The sequence below is a fragment of the Tachypleus tridentatus genome, chromosome 1, assembly GCF_004210375.1.
Source record: "Tachypleus tridentatus isolate NWPU-2018 chromosome 1, ASM421037v1, whole genome shotgun sequence".
Classification (NCBI taxonomy): Eukaryota; Metazoa; Arthropoda; class Merostomata; order Xiphosura; family Limulidae; genus Tachypleus; species Tachypleus tridentatus.
In genome coordinates this window covers 165,787,880-165,811,405 of record NC_134825.1, presented here as the reverse complement: position 1 = coordinate 165,811,405, position 23,526 = coordinate 165,787,880, and the positions used below count along the sequence as shown (strand labels likewise).

Below are 23,526 nucleotides of genomic sequence, written 5' to 3'. Positions count from 1 at the left end.
ATGTTTAACACTGATGGTGGTGATGGGGTATTAATACTGTGTGGATTATATTTACGATAGAAGTAGGTAGATGTTTAACACTGATGGTGGTGATGAGGAATTGATACCGTGTGGATTATGTTGTACGATGAAGTAGGTAGATGTTTAACACTGATGGTGGTGATGGGGAATTAATACTCTGTGGATTATGTTGTACGATGAAGTAGGAAGATGTTTAACACTGATGGGGATGATGAGGAATTAATACTGTGTGGATTATGTTATACCGTGGAGTAGGTAGATGTTTAACACTGATGGTGGTGATGGGGTATTAATACTGTGTGGATTATGTTATACGATGAAGTAGGTAGATGTTTAACACTGATGGTGGTGATGAGGAATTGATACCGTGTGGATTATGTTGTACGATGAAGTAGGTAGATGTTTAACACTGATGGTGGTGATGGGGAATTAATACTCTGTGGATTATATTTGTACGATGAAGTAGGAAGATGTTTAACACTGATGGGGATGATGAGAATTAATACTGTGTGGATTATGTTTTACGGTGGAGTAGGTAGATGTTTAACACTGATGGTGGTGATGGGGAATTAATACTCTGTGGATTATATTGTACGACGAAGTAGGTAGATGTTTAACACTGATGGTGGTGATAGGGAATTAATACTGTGTGGATTATATTATACGGTGGAAGTAGGTAGATGTTTAACACTGATGGTGGTGGTGAGAATTGATACTGTGTGGATTATGCTGTACGATAGAAGTAGGTAGATGTTTAACACTGATGGTGGTGATAGGGAATTAATACTGTGTGGATTATGTTATACGGTGGAGTAGGTAGATGTTTAACACTGATGGTGGTGATAGGGAATTAATACTGTGTGGATTATATTTATACGGTGGAGTAGGTAGATGTTTAACACTGATGGTGGTGATAGGGAATTAATACTGTGTGGATTATGTTATACAGTGGAGTAGGTAGATGTTTAACACTGATGGTGGTGATGGAGAATTAATACTGTGTGGATTATATTTGTACGATAAATAGGTAGATGTTTAACACTGATGGTGGTGATAGGGAATTATACCGTGTGGATTATGTTATACAGTGGAGTAGGTAGATGTTTAACACTGATGGTGGTGATGGAGAATTAATACTGTGCGGATTATATTATACGGTGGAGTAGGTAGATGTTTAACACTGATGGTGGTGGTGAGGAATTGATACTGTGTGGATTATGCTGTACGATAAGAAGTAGGTAGATGTTTAACAACCTGATGGTGGTGATAAGGGAATTAATACTGTGTGGATTATATTTATACGGTGGAGTAGGTAGATGTTTAACACTGATGGTGGTGATGGGGAATTAATACTGTGTGGATTATGTTATACAGTGGAGTAGGTAGATGTTTAACACTGATGGTGGTGATGGGGAATTAATACTGTGTGGATTATATTATATGCACGGTGGAGTAGGTAGATGTTTAACACTGATGGTGGTGATGGGGAATTAATACTGTGTGGATTATATGTTGTACGATGAAGTAGGTAGATGTTTAACACTGATGGTGGTGATAGAATTAATACTGTGTGGATTATATTTATACGGTGGAGTAGGTAGATGTTTAACACTGATGTTGGTGATGGGGAATTAATATTGTGTGGATTATGTTATACGGTGGAGTAGGTAGATGTTTAACACTGATGTTGGTGATGGGGAATTAATACCGTGTGAATTATGTTATACGGTGGAGTAGGTAGATGTTTAACACTGATGGTGGTGATGAGAATTAATACCGTGTGAATTATGTTGTACGATTAAGTAGGTAGATGTTTAACACTGATGGTGGTGATGGGGAATTAATACTGTGTGAATTATGTTATACGATGAAGTAGGAAGATGTTTAACACTGATGGGGATGATGAGGAATTTATACTGTGTGGATTATGTTGTACGATGAAGTAGGAAGATGTTTAACACTGATAGGGATGATGAGGAATTAATACTGTGTGGATTATGTTTTACGGTGGAGTAGGTAGATGTTTAACACTGATGTTGGTGATGGGGAATTAATACTCTGTGGATTATGTTGTACGATGAAGTAGGAAGATGTTTAACACTGATGGTGGTGATGGGGAATTAATACTGTGTGGATTATGTTGTACGATGAAGTAGGTAGATGTTTAACACTGATGGTGGTGATGGGGAATTAATACTGTGTGGATTATGTTATACGGTGGAGTAGGTAGATGTTTAACACTTGTGGTGGTGATGAGGAATTGATACCGTGTGGATTATATTTGTACGACGAAGTAGGTAGATGTTTAAAACTGATGGTGGTGATGGGGAATTAATACTGTGTGGATTATGTTTTACGGTGGAGTAGGTAGATGTTTAACACTGATGGTGGTGATGGGGAATTAATACTGTGTGGATTATGTTATACCGTGGAGTAGGTAGATGTTTAACACTGATGGTGGTGATGGGGTATTAATACTGTGTGGATTATGTTACACGATGAAGTAGGTAGATGTTTAACACTGATGGTGGTGATGAGGAATTGATACCGTGTGGATTATGTTGTACGATGAAGTAGGTAGATGTTTAACACTGATGGTGGTGATGGGGAATTAATACTTTGTGGATTATGTTGTACGATGAAGTAGGAAGATGTTTAACACTGATGGGGATGATGAGGAATTAATACTGTGTGGATTATGTTATACCGTGGAGTAGGTAGATGTTTAACACTGATGGTGGTGATGGGGTATTAATACTGTGTGGATTATGTTATACGATGAAGTAGGTAGATGTTTAACACTGATGGTGGTGATGAGGAATTGATACCGTGTGGATTATGTTGTACGATGAAGTAGGTAGATGTTTAACACTGATGGTGGTGATGGGGAATTAATACTCTGTGGATTATGTTGTACGATGAAGTAGGAAGATGTTTAACACTGATGGGGATGATGAGGAATTAATACTGTGTGGATTATGTTTTACGGTGGAGTAGGTAGATGTTTAACACTGATGGTGGTGATGGGGAATTAATACTCTGTGGATTATGTTGTACGATGAAGTAGGTAGATGTTTAACACTGATGGTGGTGATGGGGAATTAATACTGTGTGGATTATGTTATACGGTGGAGTAGGTAGATGTTTAACACTGATGGTGGTGGTGAGGAATTGATACTGTGTGGATTATGCTGTACGATGAAGTAGGTAGATGTTTAACACTGATGGTGGTGATGGGGAATTAATACTGTGTGGATTATGTTATACGGTGGAGTAGGTAGATGTTTAACACTGATGGTGGTGATGGGGAATTAATACTGTGTGGATTATGTTATACGGTGGAGTAGGTAGATGTTTAACACTGATGGTGGTGATAGGGAATTAATACTGTGTGGATTATGTTATACGGTGGAAGTAGGTAGATGTTTAACACTGATGGTGGTGATGGAGAATTAATACTGTGTGGATTATATTTGTACGATGAAGTAGGTAGATGTTTAACACTGATGGTGGTGATAGGGAATTAATACTGTGTGGATTATATTATACAGTGGGAGTAGGTAGATGTTTAACACTGATGGTAGTGATAGGGAATTAATACTGTGTGGATTATGTTATACAGTGGAGTAGGTAGATGTTTAACGCTGATGGTGGTGAGTGAGAATTGATACTGTGTGGATTATGCTGTACGATGAAGTAGGTAGATGTTTAACACTGATGGTGGTGATGGGGAATTAATACTGTGTGGATTATGTTATACAGTGGAGTAGGTAGATGTTTAACACTGATGGTGGTGATAGAGAATTAATACTGTGTGGATTATATTTATACGGTGGAGTAGGTAGATGTTTAACACTGATGGTGGTGATAGGGAATTAATACTGTGTGGATTATGTTATACGGTGGAAGTAGGTAGATGTTTAACACTGATGGTGGTGATGGGGAATTAATACTGTGTGGATTATATTTGTACGATGAAGTAGGTAGATGTTTAACACTGATGGTGGTGATAGGGAATTAATACTGTGTGGATTATATTTATACGGTGGAAGTAGGTAGATGTTTAACACTGATGTTGGTGATGGGGAATTAATACTGTGTGGATTATATTATACGGTGGAAGTAGGTAGATGTTTAACACTGATGTTGGTGATAGAATTAATACTGTGTGGATATATATATACGGTGGAGTAGGTAGATGTTTAACACTGATGGTGGTGATGGGAATTAATACTGTGTGGATTATGTTATACAGTGGAGTAGGTAGATGTTTAACACTGATGGTGGTGATGGGAATTGATACTGTGTGGATTATGTTATACGATGAAGTAGGTAGATGTTTAACACTGATGGTGGTGATGGGGAATTAATACTGTGTGGATTATGTTATACGGTGGAGTAGGTAGATGTTTAACACTGATGGTGGTGATGGTGAATTAATACTGTGTGGATTATGTAATACGGTGGAGTAGGTAGATGTTTAACACTGATGGTGGTGATGGGGAATTAATACCGTGTGAATTATGTTGTACGGTGGAGTAGGTAGATGTTTAACACTGATGGTGGTGATGAGGAATTATTACCGTGTGAATTATGTTGTACGATTAAGTAGGTAGATGTTTAACACTGATGGTGGTGATGGGGAATTAATACTGTGTGAATTATGTTATACGATGAAGTAGGAAGATGTTTAACACTGATGGGGATGATGAGGAATTTATACTGTGTGGATTATGTTGTACGATGAAGTAGGAAGATGTTTAACACTGATGGGGATGATGAGGAATTAATACTGTGTGGATTATGTTTTACGGTGGAGTAGGTAGATGTTTAACACTGATGTTGGTGATGGGGAATTAATACTCTGTGGATTATATTTGTACGATGAAGTAGGAAGATGTTTAACACTGATGGTGGTGATGGGGAATTAATACTGTGTGGATTATGTTGTACGATGAAGTAGGTAGATGTTTAAAACTGATGGTGGTGATGGGGAATTAATACTGTGTGGATTATGTTTTACGGTGGAGTAGGTAGATGTTTAACACTGATGGTGGTGATGGGGAATTAATACTGTGTGGATTATGTTATACCGTGGAGTAGGTAGATGTTTAACACTGATGGTGGTGATGGGGTATTAATACTGTGTGGATTATGTTACACGATGAAGTAGGTAGATGTTTAACACTGATGGTGGTGATGAGGAATTGATACCGTGTGGATTATGTTGTACGATGAAGTAGGTAGATGTTTAACACTGATGGTGGTGATGGGGAATTAATACTCTGTGGATTATGTTGTACGATGAAGTAGGAAGATGTTTAACACTGATGGGGATGATGAGGAATTAATACTGTGTGGATTATGTTATACCGTGGAGTAGGTAGATGTTTAACACTGATGGTGGTGATGGGGTATTAATACTGTGTGGATTATGTTATACGATGAAGTAGGTAGATGTTTAACACTGATGGTGGTGATGAGGAATTGATACCGTGTGGATTATGTTGTACGATGAAGTAGGTAGATGTTTAACACTGATGGTGGTGATGGGGAATTAATACTCTGTGGATTATATTTGTACGATGAAGTAGGAAGATGTTTAACACTGATGGGGATGATGAGAATTAATACTGTGTGGATTATGTTTTACGGTGGAGTAGGTAGATGTTTAACACTGATGGTGGTGATGGGGAATTAATACTCTGTGGATTATGTTGTACGATGAAGTAGGTAGATGTTTAACACTGATGGTGGTGATGGGGAATTAATACTGTGTGGATTATGTTATACAGTGGAGTAGGTAGATGTTTAACACAATGGTGGTGGTGAGAAATTGATACTGTGTGGATTATACTGTACGACGAGAAGTAGGTAGATGTTTAACACTGATGGTGGTGATAGGGAATTAATACTGTGTGGATTATGTTATACGGTGGAAGTAGGTAGATGTTTAACACTGATGGTGGTGATGGGGAATTAATACTGTGTGGATTATGTTATACAGTGGAAGTAGGTAGATGTTTAACACTGATGGTGGTGATGGGAAATAATACTGTGTGGATTATATTTATACGGTGGAGTAGGTAGATGTTTAACACTGATGGTGGTGATGGAGAATTAATACTGTGTGGATTATGTTGTACGATAGAAGCAGGTAGATGTTTAACACTGATGGTGGTGATAGAGAATTAATACTGTGTGGATTATGTTATACGGTGGAGTAGGTAGATGTTTAACACCTGATGGTGGTGATGGGGAATTAATACTGTGTGGATTATGTTATACGGTGGAGTAGGTAGATGTTTAACACTGATGGTGGTGGTGAGGAATTGATACTGTGTGGATTATACTGTACGATAAGAAGTAGGTAGATGTTTAACACCGATGGTGGTGATGGAGAATTAATACTGTGTGGATTATATTATACGGTGGAGTAGGTAGATGTTTAACACTGATGGTGGTGATGAGGAATTAATACTGTGTGGATTATGTTATACGGTGGAGTAGGTAGATGTTTAACACTGATGGTGGTGATGGAGAATTAATACTGTGTGGATTATGTTATACGGTGGAGTAGGTAGATGTTTAACACTGATGGTGGTGATGGGGAATTAATACTGTGTGGATTATGTTGTACGATGAAGTAGGTAGATGTTTAACACTGATGGTGGTGATGGGGAATTAATACTGTGTGGATTATGTTATACGGTGGAGTAGGTAGATGTTTAACACTGATGTTGGTGATGGGGAATTAATATTGTGTGGATTATGTTATACGGTGGAGTAGGTAGATGTTTAACACTGATGTTGGTGATGGGGAATTAATACTGTGTGGATTATGTTATACGGTGGAGTAGGTAGATGTTTAACACTGATGGGGATGATGAGGAATTGATACCGTGTGAATTATATTAGACGATATGAAGATGTTTAACAACACTGGTGGGGAGCTGAATTGAAAATTGTGGTCTCAAAGTTTTTAGAACGATCATTGGACAAAAAAGATCATTGTTTGATATACATGATGCTGTTTGACCAATAAATAAGCTAAAATAATTTTTTTCTAATAGCTTTGCATATAAAAATGGGAGATTTTCATGTTGCACACAAATTTAACTTTCATTTTACAATTAAGGTAGAAACTTAGCATAATTCATAAATTATGAAAGATATCGCTCAATTAATTATATACCTTTATCATATGCATCTTTGTAAGTACTGTAACAACACTAACGCTGTTACACATCCTTATACATGTACCTCTATGTTTATTTGTAAGTTTGACAGTTCTGTAACAATACTAACGTTGTTACACTTCATTACACATTCATCTGTATGTTTATTTGCAAGTTCGACAGTTCTGTAACAACTCTAACGATGTTACACTTCATTACACATTCATCTGTATGTTTATTTCTAAGTTTGACAGTTCTGTAACAATACTAACGTTGTTACATTTCCTTATACATGTACCTCTATGTTTATTTGTAAGTTTGACAGTTCTGTAACAATACTAACGTTGTTACACTTCCTTACACATTCATCTGTATGTTTATTATATTCAAATCTATTAATTTGTCTTTTGTGGATTGAGTGTTTCTGTTTACAGCTTCTTCAGAAAGTTTTTGTTATTTTTGATAAAAATTAACAGAGACAATGGATGTAACTATTCATAAAACAATGGATGTAACTAAACCACTATTCATAAAACAACACTTTGTGTCAATATGTTTAGCACTATTATTTTCAGCTTCACACTTGCATTCTCTAGCGTACCACGTAGTCTTACAGTATGTTTATAACACTGCTAATAAGCTTTGTATCCTTTCTACTTATTGTAGTTCCTTAGCAGCTGTTGTCAGTTAATATTAAAATTTACTATGGTTCTTATTATTTTATTTCTATGTATTTCATTGAAGTAATAAATGTCATATTTTTATGTAGTTACTTAGTGTTGTAACTATACTACAATATAGGATACAATAACGAAAGAATAATAATATATTATACGTTGTTAGATGCACGTTACGACTAACTCGAAAAATAGAACATTACAAGCAGGTTTACTCTCTACCGAATTTTCTAATGTCAAACAGTTATTTATACTAATCCTGAAGAAATCGCGAAGGCGAAACATTGGTCTGAATAGAAATATATTATTTTATATTTATATTTATCTGGAGAGTAAAAGTATTTTCTCTCTTTTTTCAATGTCCAAAGTGTCCACTGAATCGCAGATCGCTAATTGAGACTTCAAAATGAGGCTTCGTATTGTCAGTTACATTTCATGTTTCAGTACAAAGCCCCAGGAGAAGATGTGAATAGCAAACTTTCTTTGTTACTATGACGTACATACCTTGAGAATAAGAAACAAATTCATTTTTGGCTTCAATGATGTTGAAATATACAATATATGTAAAATCGAAAATAATATAATTAAAACGTCTTTTGCGATATTGAAAATTATGTTATTATAGATAGGTGTAAATTATGGTCAGGTAGTTCAGGCACCAGACTCGTAATCTAAGATTCGTGGGTTCAAATCCTTGTCACTCCAAACGTGCTCGCCTTTTCAGCCGTGAGGGCGTTATAAGTGACGGTCAATCACACTTTTGGTTTAGAAAAGAGTAGCCCAAGAGTTGGTGGTGGGCGATGATGACTAACTGCCTTCCCTCTAGTCTTACACTACAAAATTATAGACGGCTAGTGCAGATAGCCCTTGAGTAGCTTTGTGCGAAATTCAAAACAAGCAAACTGTAAGTTATTGTCACAGTTAATTTTAGATTTCGGATTTCTAATTAGATCTTGTTACCTCTTTACTCGTTAGATGGCAGGAGCATCAAGAATATTTTTACTGAACCGTATGAGTTTTATTTGGAGTGTCTGTCTCTTTTTACCTTTACCAACTTTATTAAAACAAATTTAAACTGAACAATAATCGTAATCATAATAAATAAGAAATTTTAGTCAGATAAACTCCTTAAAATGTGTTTACTAAAATTCGATAAATAAAATAATTTTGTTTTTCTAAACTATTTCGAAATAGTATAACATTTTGTCTGACAATATGAAATTCAAAGCTTTATGTTGTGATTTTGATCTCTTAGAGCGTCTGTAGGTTTGTTGATGATTAGATATTAAAGGTTATCGCATGTTTTGTTTATCGAATTTAAGCAGTTACTCATTATAACCCCTGTTTCTATTTATGTCCATCTATATATATATATTTCTATATACCAAGGTCCTTTGGCATACTGCTGTGGGAAGTGATGTCTTTAGGATACATACCATATCCAGGACGTGGTAATCAAGAAGTAATACAGCTGGTTACCTCTGGTGGTAGACTTGAGCCTCCGAGGAATTGTCCAAGTCCAGTGTAAGGATAAAGTTCAAACAATATTATTACTGTTTTTTATGTTCTACACACGTCACAAAAAATGTATAGCAGGTAACTATTGTGTGTAAATATGCATTTGAATAAATAATTCACAAATGTAATGTGTGCATGTGTGACTAGTGTGTGTATATAATATAAGGTATATTGTGGAGAAATTTTGTATTATAAAGTTAACAAATAAGCAACAATTTAGGGTATGTTTTGGACAGATATCAATCTAGAGTTACTAGACATGTAACGCTGTATTGAATGTTATGTTGAAATTTATTGTATTAACTTCTGTTGTTTTACGCTGCTGCTGGAGGTATAAATTTATTTTCAGGCAATGAGTTTATCCGTAAGTCCTTCAGGCTTGATAAATGTTGATTATGCAGTACTTATCTGCCGTCAAAGTAATTGTCCAATCATAAGTTACCAAGATTTGTTTTGTAGTTTGAGCGCAGTTACATGATGGACTATCTGCGCTGTGCTCACTACAGAGATCGAATCTAGAATTTGAGGGTTGTAAGCCGTCAAGTTCACCGCCAAGTCTCTCAGGATAAGTAAACAGCACAGAGTTTTCATTCTATGTTTGCTTAAGCTATTATCAGAATTTCTTTAGGCAGGTGTTTACCTTTTTTTAGAATTGTTGGCGTTTTCTGTGAAGTCTGTGTGTCATCCTGTCTTATCTAAAGGTTGTTTGATCATTTATTTACTAGGTATCGAATTATGACGCAGTGTTGGCATCAAATTCCAGATAAACGACCAAATTTTAGTACCATTATTGAGAGACTCGGTTACTGTATGCAGGTGAGTATATTATACATATATATACAAGTTTATCCTTTCTATATAAGATCTTATCCTTTTGGAATGAAATATAAATATTCGCTTATTATTAACAAGGCTCGGGAGGGCTAGGTGGTTAAGGCACTGGACTCGTAATCCTAGGGTCGCGGGTTCGAATCCCCGTCGCATCAAACATGCTCGCCCTTTCAGCCGTGGGGGCGTTGTAATGTGACGGTCAATTCCACTATTCGTTGGTAAAAGAGTAGCTCAAGAGTTGACAGTGGGTGAGGATGACTAGCTGCCTTCCCTCACACTCCTAAATTAGGAACGGCTAGCTCAGGTGGCTCTCGTGCAGCTTTGCACGAAATTCAAATACAAAGAAACAAATATTATAATAACTTCTTAAACTTTAGAAGGACAAGAAGCGATCGGTTTATACCTAACATACCTAGCTATTGTAATATAAAACGTGCTGAACCAAGATAGAAAATCTACAAAAACTTACTTAATATTTAGAAAATGCAATCCCCACTGTGGCATATCAGTTCTGTAAAAGAGAAAATTAGAGCAATAAGGTTCGTTATTATTATTATTGTACTATTGTCTTGGAAGGTAACTTACTTATTTAGATGAAAATTCGTCCAAATACAGAAATCATGATTCACTCCATAAACACTTTGTGGAGTGATGGATTCTGGATTTATGGATTCTGGCGATTTACGCAGCTTGATAAGTACAACCAGCTTTGATTTTATTTTGATTCAAAAAGTACGTATCGTGTTTTTGTTATATTTATATTAATAGATTAGTTATTTCGGAAAATCTAATTTGCCACTGTTTCCAAGTCAATTTTTATTTTAAAGTTAAGATTAATGTTAACGTACCATTAGCAAACACAGTGATTTTAGCACTTAAATTTGTATCACATAAATCATTTACGTATATTGTGAAAAAATACACCAAATATTGAACACTATGAAATACCATATTTATTATATTCACATCATTGGAGTTTTGTTTTTATTTTTAGTTTGTAATAATCTTATATACAAATAATATTTAAACTATTTAATTCAGTACCTGTTATCCATATAATTTCTATTTTATATATCAATACTTTAGGTGTTACTGTATCATATTGCTTTTCTGGATCAAAATAGACTGTGTTTTTATCATATCTAAAGACTCACACGTATTTGTATGAATTTTGCGAGTACGTCTTAAGTGCAGTTCCGTTTGTTTGTTTTTGAATTTCGCGCAAAGCTACACGAGGGCTATCTGCGTTAGCTGCCCCTAATTTAGCAGTGTAAGACTAGAGGAAAAGCAGCTAGTCATCACCACCCACCGTCAACTCTTGGGCTACTCTTTTACCAACGAATAGTGGGATTGACCGTCACATTATAACGCCCCCACGGCTGAAAGGGCGAGCATGTTTGGTGCGACCGGGATTCGAACCCATGACCCTCGGATTACGAGTCAAGTGCCTTAACCACCTGGCCATGACAGGGCCTTATGTTATTTACTTTATCAGTTAGCATATTAAAACTTCCGTTGGTTTTTGTACCCTTTTCAAATTTTGAAATTATTTGTATAGTAATTTTTTTTTCCATATTCTTAGCTTCCAAGTAATTTTATTTCTTTAATAATTGAAGGTATGTTTATAATATTTATTAACAGAATATTTTTGTGAAACTCTTACATTGTATCTCTAACTTTAGTCGATTCTGTTATTTCATTAGTGATTTACGATTTCTTCAACTTGTTTGTTTTACGCCTTTTTATATAATGACATGCTTTCCTCACTTCTATTGGTAATATTTATATAAATATTTCATATGAATTATTAGTATCTATGCAAGTTTATATTTTACCAAGTGAATTTAGTAAAATTTTGTTTTAAAATGTAATAATATTTGATAAGACATTTCTTTATCTATATTTTGTGGTTGCTATTGGTATTTAGGTTTAATACTATCGGGTAATGATCTGTTATTGGTAGTTTTATAACTGCTATGCATAAGTTTTGTTCCCTATCTTGTCTTAGAGTTACCTCTCTCTTACCACTTGATTCATTTATATATTATTTAAAATCAAACACAGTAACAGTAATTTGTTTCGTTTAAAATGATTTCTTATATCACCAACATATATTTTAAGTTTAATTATATTATCTCTTAATACCATTGTTAATTCAATTATTTGGTAAAACTTTGTGATCTGTAAATAGCCATTATAATGATTTCGTTTTCTACAAAATATGTACTTAAGATTTGTTTACGCTTCATTCATTTCATCTTGTTTTACTCTTACGTTGATCTTAGATTAAACTATTATACCTGTTGTACTCTGTATAATTATAAAACAAATATATACATAGAAAGTGAAGTGAGCCACGGTGTATTTTGTTATGTTCCACTTAAATACTAGAGCTTTTATTCTAACTTCAAAACATTATCCACTGTACGTATACGAGAAACTGCCCTTAATAAATACTTAGCGGATAATACGTTCAAATGATATAAGTAGTTTCCTGGAGTCAATATTCGTATATTTTTAGCAAACGCATTTAGTTTTATATTCACTTAACGTATTCTCTTAGTTCAGTCATAACTCAAAGACAATTATCGCTTGTAATCCTATTGCATATTCACGTGGAATACAAATACTTTTGTATATAAATACACGAACAACTATCTTATTATATCATTAGTGTATTGTAAGTGAAATATATGATTATCTGAAGTTCTTGTGATATGTTTCTACTCTGGTTTTTATAATAAACAATGTGTATATGTCAGTGATGTAGAGAAAACCCACTTGTAGAGAAATATATATGTAAAAACGGCTCGTTTGGGTTCAGAAAATATTTTACGTAGAGGAGCGAACAACGTTTCGACCTTCTTCGGTCATCGTCAGGTTCACAAAGAGGTAACTGATCGGAAGCTGACCACATGTTTGGAAGGGGTTGTGTAACTAAGTGTTGGAATGTAGAGGGCGGTGTTAGATGTTTTAATATATAATTTTATATTATTTATTTTATTGTTTTTAATATAGATATAAAGGTGTTCCTTTGTATTGATTTATTACACAACCAATACAGCTGATTCAGGTATTGGTTCCCTTCCTTAGTTAAAAATAAAATTATTAATATTTGTCAAACGTGATATTGTTCCAAAAAACAATTCGAATATAAAGGATAAATTGACCTTACTACTTCTGTCCAACAGGTGGGGTTGATAAACCGAGCCTGGGTACAAGTTTTGTTTATGAACAACTTCTCTGGAAGCTACATAAGGAAAATGAGTAAAATTAATTGTTAAATACATGAAACTAATTGGTTAAAAATGTCAAAGGTGGCGCTCACATCAAAGGTCGAACTCCGTAATTAACATTTTAGCATGTGGTAATTTAAAGAACTCAAATTCCAATAGAATATCCCACGATTTAGAATTTTGTACAGAGATGTAGTGTCACAATGTTGTTATACACAGTTTTGTACTAACACATAGTGTCGTTCTGTTGTTTTACACAGTTTTGTACTCACACATAGTGTCGTTCTGTTGTTTTACACAGTTTTGTACTGACACATAATGTCGTTCTGTTGTTTTACACAGTTTTGTACTCACACATAATGTCGTTCTGTTGTTTTACACAGTTTTGTACTGATACATAGTGTCGTTCTGTTGTTTTACATTGTTTTGTACTGACACATAATGTCGTTTTGTTGTTTTACACAGTTTTGTACTGATACATAGTGTCGTTCTGTTGTTTTACATTGTTTTGTACTGACACATAGTGTCGTTCTGTTGTTTTACACAGTTTTGTACTCACACATAGTGTCGTTCTGTTGTTTTACACAGTTTTGTACTGACACATAGTGTCGTTCTGTTGTTTTACATTGTTTTGTACTCACACATAGTGTCGTTCTGTTGTTTTACACAGTTTTGTACTCACACATAGTGTCGTTCTGTTGTTTTACATTGTTTTGTACTCACACATAGTGTCGTTCTGTTGTTTTACACAGTTTTGTACTCACACATAGTGTCGTTCTGTTGTTGTACACAGTTTTGTACTCACACATAGTGTCGTTCTGTTGTTGTACACAGTTTTGTACTCACACATAGTGTCGTTCTGTTGTTTTACACAGTTTTGTACTCACACATAGTGCCGTTATGTTGTTTTACACAGTTTTGTACTGATACATAGTGTCGTTCTGTTGTTTTACACAGTTTTGTACTGACACATAATGTCGTTCTGTTGTTTTACATTGTTTTGTACTGACACATAGTGTCGTTCTGTTGTTTTACATTGTTTTGTACTGACACATAGTGTCGTTCTGTTGTTTTACATTGTTTTGTACTCACACATAGTGTCGTTCTGTTGTTTTACATTGTTTTGTACTGACACATAGTGTCGTTCTGTTGTTTTACATTGTTTTGTACTGACACATAGTGTCGTTCTGTTGTTTTACATTGTTTTGTACTGACACATAGTGTCGTTCTGTTGTTTTACATTGTTTTGTACTCACACATAGTGTCGTTCTGTTGTTTTACATTGTTTTGTACTGACACATAGTGTCGTTCTGTTGTTTTACATTGTTTTGTACTGACACATAGTGTCGTTCTGTTGTTTTACATTGTTTTGTACTCACACATAGTGTCGTTCTGTTGTTTTACATTGTTTTGTACTCACACATAGTGTCGTTCTGTTGTTTTACATTGTTTTGTACTGACACATAGTGTCGTTCTGTTGTTTTACATTGTTTTGTACTGACACATAGTGTCGTTCTGTTGTTTTACATTGTTTTGTACTGACACATAGTGTCGTTCTGTTGTTTTACATTGTTTTGTACTGACACATAGTGTCGTTCTGTTGTTTTACATTGTTTTGTACTGAAACATAGTGTCGTTCTGTTGTTTTACATTGTTTTGTACTGACACATAGTGTCGTTCTGTTGTTTTACATTGTTTTGTACTGACACATAGTGTCGTTCTGTTGTTTTACATTGTTTTGTATTGACACATAGTGTCGTTCTGTTGTTTTACATTGTTTTGTATTGACACATAGTGTCGTTCTGTTGTTTTACATTGTTTTGTACTGATACATAGTGTCGTTCTGTTGTTTTACATTGTTTTGTACTGACACATAGTGTCGTTCTGTTGTTTTACATTGTTTTGTACTGACACATAGTGTCGTTCTGTTGTTTTACACAGTTTTGTACTGACACATAGTGTCGTTCTGTTGTTTTACATTGTTTTGTACTGACACATAGTGTCGTTCTGTTGTTTTACACAGTTTTGTACTGACACATAGTGTCGTTCTGTTGTTTTACACAGTTTTGTACTGACACATAATGTCGTTCTGTTGTTTTACACAGTTTTGTACTGATACATAGTGTCGTTCTGTTGTTTTACACAGTTTTGTACTCACACATAATGTCGTTCTGTTGTTACACACAGTTTTGTACTGATACATAGTGTCGTTCTGTTGTTGTACACAGTTTTGTACTCACACATAGTGTCGTTCTGTTGTTATACACAGTTTTGTACTCACACATAGTGTCGTTCTGTTTTACACAGTTTTGTACTCACACATAGTGTCGTTCTGTTGTTTTACACAGTTTTGTACTGACACATAGTGTCGTTCTGTTGTTTTACATTGTTTTTTACTGACACATAGTGTCGTTCTGTTGTTGTACACAGTTTTGTACTCACACATAGTGTCGTTCTGTTGTTTTACACAGTTTTGTACTGACACATAGTGTCGTTCTGTTGTTTTACATTGTTTTGTACTGACACATAGTGTCGTTCTGTTGTTTTACATTGTTTTGTACTGATACATAGTGTCGTTCTGTTGTTTTACATTGTTTTGTACTGACACATAGTGTCGTTCTGTTGTTTTACATTGTTTTGTACTGACACATAGTGTCGTTCTTTTTTTTTGCACAGTTTTGTACTGACACATAGTGTCGTTCTGTTGTTTTACATTGTTTTGTACTGACACATAGTGTCGTTCTGTTGTTTTACATTGTTTTGTACTGACACATAGTGTCGTTCTGTTGTTTTACACAGTTTTGTACTGACACATAGTGTCGTTCTGTTGTTATACACAGTTTTGTACTGACACATAGTGTCGTTCTTTTTTTTTGCACAGTTTTGTACTGACACATAGTGTCGTTCTGTTGTTTTACATTGTTTTGTACTGATACATAGTGTCGTTCTGTTGTTTTACATTGTTTTGTACTGACACATAGTGTCGTTCTGTTGTTTTACATTGTTTTGTACTGACACATAGTGTCGTTCTTTTTTTGCACAGTTTTGTACTGACACATAGTGTCGTTCTGTTGTTTTACATTGTTTTGTACTGACACATAGTGTCGTTCTGTTGTTTTACATTGTTTTGTACTGACACATAGTGTCGTTCTGTTGTTTTACACAGTTTTGTACTGACACATAGTGTCGTTCTGTTGTTATACACAGTTTTGTACTGACACATAGTGTCGTTCTTTTTTTTTGCACAGTTTTGTACTGACACATAGTGTCGTTCTGTTGTTTTACATTGTTTTGTACTGACACATAGTGTCGTTCTGTTGTTTTACACAGTTTTGTACTGACACATAGTGTCGTTCTGTTGTTTTACACAGTTTTGTACTGACACATAGTGTCGTTCTGTTGTTATACACAGTTCTGTACTGACACATAGTGTCGTTCTATTGTTTTACACAGTTTTGCACTGACACATAGTGTCGTTCTGTTGTTTTACACAGTTTTGTACTCACACATAGTGTCGTTCTGTTGTTTTACACAGTTTTGTACTCACACATAGTGTCGTTCTGTTGTTTTACATTGTTTTGTACTGAGAGTTTCACTATTTTTTGTTTTATGTTGATAATCTCACTAGTTTGTTCTTTTATATAATAGAATACATATTCTGTGACCGAATGAATGATAACAAAATAGAATGTTTTATATTACGTCAGTCGTTAGACATATGTCACATCCTTTATCCCAGTCCCAGATCTCATCGGGCCTTTTGGAATATTACACAATACTCTTGTAGGCGCTATTTATATAACTAATGGGCCCAGCTCACCATTTCAGCCGTCTGGGCGTTATAATGTAACGATCAATCTCACTCTTCGTTCGTAAACGAATAGCCCTAGAGTTTGCGGAGGGTGGTGATGATTAGCTGCCTTCCCTCCAGTCTTACACTGCTAAGTTAGGGACATCTAGCGCAGATAGCCTTAATGTAGTTTTTCGCGAAATTCAAAAGTTTATGTAATTTATTTACTGATAAGAATTTTAAGGGAGGAATAAACTGCACAATATGATTTATTTACTTTGTACTTAGCATCAGTTATTTAGTATAAATACATTTAGCCTAAATTGTTTCTTTGTTATCTTACAGTTTCTTCAAAATATCACATATCATTTTTATATGCTTACAAAAAAGTTGTGTTTTTGTAACAACAACGGGTTATCCAATATAAATTAGTAGAGTGTCTCTAGAACGGGTGGATTAGGGTTTTCATGGGTCCCATGTTTGCGTCCCGTTGTCGCCAAAACAAAAGAGGATACGTCGCTCCGCAGTTTGGAGCTATGGATGTGTTACGACAACAGTCCACGAGTTGGCGGTGAGTATTTTTGACTACCTACCATCTAGTCTATACGTTCCACATTATGAACAGCTAGCGCAGGCGACCCTTAAGTAATTTTGCACAAAATTCACCAGCAACGAACGGTCCAGAGAATATACATCCATGATGGGATTTTCGTCTTGGTTATCACAAAGTCAGTGTTATGTATATATTCTATAAAAACCACAAGTTCAATAATGACGTTGGAACTAGTTGAGTTTTGTGTCGTAGTTGTATATTAGAGAAAATAATGCTTACATGTTTTATGTTTGTTTGTAGGATCCTGACGTCATCAACGCCCCTTTACCAGTGTTCCGTAGACCCCCCTCAAGTGAACGCGACATTACCGTAATGAGGCCAACAGACGGACAAAACATCTGTTTACAGGTATATAACATATTATAAGTTTAGCTGAAGGTTTGTTGAAGCTCCCGACTGCTAACAAAGGAAAATAATGAACCAAACTGTTGCTATCTTATTCTCAGAGAATTTCGTGTTTATGTTTGATTATTCTAATTTACTTGGATACACCACACAAAAATGAATTGGATTCAGTGTTTTTCATAACATAACAGAAATAAACTTTATAGTATATGGTTAGGTACTAATTCCAAAAGTATTTACGTGTAGACAGTTCTATTTTTTGGCAAAAAAACGCGTTTCGATACAAGTGCTGGGCACTGCACAAAGTAGTTCGTAACTTTGTACTTAATTTTGTTTATTTAAACAAATAGTTTGTGGTGTTTGGTAACTCGTATTTTAATGGATCCAGACAGTTGATGTTTGGGATAATTCAAAGGAGATGTTCGTGAAACGTTTGAGACAATATCGATTAACCTGTGGAAGATAAATATTCAAGTACTCTGTAAGTTAACTGCTATAATATCTATATTTTAAGTTAACAGCGAGACAGTAGATGATAAAGAAGACTGATGTTTTTATATTGACGCATACTGATGTTTTCCCCTTGGAAGATCGACATCCTGATGGTTACTCCTTATTATATAGAAAACGCCCCACTGAACAAGTTGAAATCCTTTTTCAGAGAGTTTGATGTTGTCCAATTGAGACAACATAAGCTCTTCGTGAAAGATGATGACCTCTAATTGAGAGGTTAATCCTATCCACTCGAAATGTCATGACCACTTTTGTTAAAGGTTTAAATTTTATACTAATATACTTTGTCCAGTCAGAGATAAGTCACATCTTCCAATCGGGCGGTCAGGGTGCCTACTACTTGTGAGGTCATTTGTTTTGCTCAGATGCAATGTCTGCCTTTAAGTAGGTCTGAGGTTCTTAGTGTTGGAGTTTAACGTTGTGCACTTAAAATTTAGTTGAGTAGAAATACTGGCCCAACTCATATTTATTAATGAATTATCAAAAGTTAAAATTTGTTTTTAATTTTCCAAAACCGTATGCGAGTGTGTCAAAAGACTTTTATAACTAACCTGTAATCACGGATGCAGTTGGAAAACGATTTTAAAAACACAAACGTTAAATATTGTAATAACAGGTAAAGGTATTTAATATTATTGAATTACGATCTAATTTTCAGGTTCTTCCATCAATAATTTTTAAGACTAATGAAATACTTATTTTATCAGCCTACTTATAAGGGTTAATCTCACACCATACTAAGAATCTGCTATAATACGTTTCTTTAATGTTCTGTTATTATTAGTAGAACAGAGGTTTGATTCTCAGCAGATAGCCCGATATGGCTTTGTTATAAGAAAACACACACTCTGGGTATTATTTTAGTATTTCAGGCTACTGGGCCTGCGGCCCTTTCTAGAACTGTTTGATATTACTACAACAATGAACTCATACGTGACGTACAATAATATTCACCATCCATAAAAATAATGATTTATCGAAAGTTTAGTTTAAAACTTAGCTACCATCACAACATTTCGTAACAATTCTGTTGAAGTATTTCTTTGTAGACACAGCTATCAATGAAAGTCTTGTTTTCTGTTGCCACACTCATGAGATTTTTACTAAAGGAAATCAAATAATTTATTTACGTTTCGTTTTTGATTGTTTTATGTTTGAAACTTACACCTTTTTGTTTGTGATTCTGATTGGTTAAATATGAAACTTACATCTTTTTGTTTGTAATTCCTATTGGTTAAATATGAAACTTAAACCTTTTTGTTTGTAATTCCTATTGGTTAAATATGAAACATGTCATTTTTATGGAAATTTCAACTGTTTTATTTATTGATCCGCTTTCAAAGTACTACCCAGTTATAAAGATATTACCCAGTTATGATTGGTGTTTATCGGTGCGGTAGTTTCCAAGATTCGAGTTTTGGATGTATATCTAACAACCTCCAGTATAATGATATTGTTATTGGTACATTGGTGTTCAATACGCATGCAAGAAGCGCTGAAGTACATGCATGATATTCTGATATTAGACATGAAGATGATACTACAAATTATTTTTTACAGGTTCAGAGACCAAAGAATGGGCTTAATTCACCGGGATCTGCGGATATTCTCATGCCAATGCCTTCTTCCAGTTATAGCGTGAACACGGATAAAACGGAGGTTCAATCGTCGTCCAGTGAGGAGTCTCTTGAGAAACTTCTGCACGTGGAAGATCCTTCGATCCATCGACATCACAGTGACGTCTCCAAGTTCAAAGACTCTCCATCTGATACATGGGAAACAAGCTTCGTCGAACCGGGGACTTCTCAAACCGCCTCATCCTCTCAATCGTTGCCTAATGGTCATCTGAGAAAACGACCGAATGGTTATTCTGAGTTACCAGCCTACATGGAACTTCCGCCACGCCCGTATTCGTACTACAACTGTGGAACCAACACACCGAAGGAAAACAACAAAGGAAAGGGAACAACCAAACGGACGAGAAGTCTGAAATCTCTGGACACACTCCCGATTGATCCAGTTAAAAGCGATGTTTCTCCACCAGGTAGCCACGTTCAACAGGCAAACGGAACGCTCGACACAGGTATCTTAGGTTCCAGCGACCATCCAGTTTCAAGTAACAACGTTCGGCAGTCAAACGGACTGCTTGACGTAGTTGCTCTTCGACATCAGTCGAGCCGCTATCCATTGGCTTACATGAACGTTGACGTAAACTCTAACACAAAATACAATCTACATCCGACCGAAACCGGGACTCGGCGAGAAAATAACGTAGCTTCGGTCTCTGCAAGACTTGTGAACCCTGACGAATGAAAACATTATCTACTGTTAATCTGAAAGTGCTTCCTGAAAGTGTCGTGAAAAGAGTGCCTCGTGAAACCTAACGATCCCTGTGGAATACATCATAACCCATACTTCCCAACATCTAGATGGCTACAAGTGTCTTCTTTCTCTCTACAAGTAAAATATCTCAGAAGTATTGGTGACTAGATATGTATTCATTATTAAAAGTATTTCTCTATCATTATCCTATTAAAACCGAACAAAACAAATTAAGAAATGAATACGTTGAAAATGCTTATCGAACACCTCTCTATCCAAAATACAACAATCAGTAGCGAGATGCGTTAATTTCCAAACTGAGCTACGTTAGCTTAAGAAACCTCTGCTCAACAGAACGTTGTATGTGCAAATTAACTATTCCAGAAAGACCTGTGTTTGAATAGGGCACAGAGACAGTAATTTGAACGTGTAGAATACGACGAATTGTCTACCATAAAACTAATTATCAAATATTGGCATGAACGCGCGTAAACACTGTCGTAAGCATAGCGTTTGCTGCTGGTTCTTTAACTAGTCATTACTGGTGGCATGTTTGGTTAATTTATGTACGTTGTGTTCATCTAGTCTCGTGTTAATTTGGTGTTCTTATGTCATGTCTTTTATCACTATGAAAGTTTATCTATATGTTTCAACTCTAATAAAAGAAACGGCTCGTTTTCATTACAGAATCTCTGCTAATCCAGTAGAATAGTGCAGTAGGTACAAAAAAAAAATGTTATTCTAAACAGTTTCTTTAAACACGTTGGTATTCATGTCTCGTTTTTTTATTACTATAATTAAGATTTTGTGTGACAGAGATCCTGATGATTAAGAATTCCTCATCACGCGTGTAAGAAAAATGTTTTATCCTGAGTCAAATAAACAGTATGATCTATACACACACGAATGTATATATGTATACAATAATTAACCGTTTGAAAAAAATATATATATATAAACCACATAGTTATAAACTGAAAATTCCAAATATATGACTCATTAACGTTGATCTTTACCACCAGGATAGTATCTTTAAATAGTTCAAAAGTGATCGCCAGGAGGAAACGTTGTATCTGCAGCGTACAACTGCTCTATATCGTATTAGTCATTAGAACTTCCAACGCAACGCGAATTTTGGGAAAATGTTTCAGTAAAAAAATCGTGAAGCCAAGTTATTCATGTTTGTTTTTCATACACGACAATAACGTTGCGCAGTGACAAAAAGTTAACACTTTTTTAGGACTCCCGTTAAACGTATTTATATTTGTATGTATAAAAAAAACGAACAAAAAGGACCATATTTCATTATATTGTGCAAACGTTGTTATTAATCGCAAGCTAAATTTATTTTCCACTTAAATTGGAAATTTAAATAGAAATTAGCCAGATAGGCACAGATAGCTGAGAATTGTTAAATATATGAAGAGAATGTAATCATAATAAGAATAATAAAAAGGTCCGGCATGACCAGATGGGTTAAGACGTTCGACTCGTAATCTGAGGGTCACGGATTCGAATCCTAGTCACACCAAACATGCTCGCCCTTTCAGCCGTGGGGGCGTTGTAATGTAACCGTCAATCCCATTATTCGTTGGTAAAAGACCAGCCCAAGAGTTGGCGGTGGGTGGTGATGACTAGCTGCCTTCCCTCTAGTCGTAGACTGCTAAATTAGGGATGGGTAGCGCAGATAGCTCTCGTGTAACCTTGCGCAAATTTCAAACCAAACCAGTAAGAAAAAAAATTAGTTCATAAACAGTTTTGGGTTACAAGGAGATGTAAATAATAAACTAAACTGTTTTAAACAGAAACTGTGAAGATACACCGATAGGTAAGCACCAGTACATTATATTCTTTATTGTTTAAATGCGTGTTGGTGTCGTATTAACTGTTTGTTTTTGGTAACTCGATAATATTATTGTTATACGATTGTTTCATTTGAAAATTGTGTTAATTTTCTGTTAACAAATAAAACTGCTCTGAGAGGTTACGTTGAAAATTCTAAAAACACTCAAAGTAGAACGTGGTTCTGTCTGCTTTATGTATTCGAACTAGTGATTCCTGGTTTTGTTGTGTATATAAATATTTACGTTGTAAACTATACAGTTTTCGGCGTCTCAGTTCTTTGCTTTTATCTACTTTTAGTGATATATACATACTACGTACGGACGCGTGTTTCGAATCTAAAGTATTTCTACAAATATACTTTTCGTTATCTCCACCATGAAAATATATTTTAAATCACATATTTGTTCCCACCATTTATATTTGTAACAGGAAGAAAAACAACTGGATTTTAATTGTTTCACTCTCATTATATTCGAAACTCGTCACCGAACATGTTCGCCTTTTCTGGCACGAGGGCGTTATAATGTGATGACCAGTTTCCCCCCGTTATTGGTAAATAGTAGCCTGAGAGTTGGTGTCGACTCGCCGTCTTCTCACTGGCATATCAGTTCTAAATTAAAGAGTGGCGCAAGTCATA

General features: G+C 35.2%; 1 protein-coding gene across 1 annotated transcript in view; it reads left to right on the top strand.

Annotated features, from left to right (window-relative positions):
• The window catches only part of LOC143233424 (leukocyte tyrosine kinase receptor-like), an 89,127-nt gene extending 67,949 nt beyond the window's left edge, over positions 1–21,178 (top strand). The window contains exons 25-28 of the mRNA XM_076469635.1: positions 9,266–9,400; positions 10,120–10,210; positions 18,105–18,212; positions 20,283–21,178. Of these exons, the coding sequence (XP_076325750.1) occupies positions 9,266–9,400; positions 10,120–10,210; positions 18,105–18,212; positions 20,283–21,035 (1,087 nt within the window). The 3' untranslated portion in view covers positions 21,036–21,178. The remainder of the gene's footprint in view (positions 1–9,265; positions 9,401–10,119; positions 10,211–18,104; positions 18,213–20,282) is intronic.
• Positions 21,179–23,526: the final 2,348 nt, after the last annotated feature.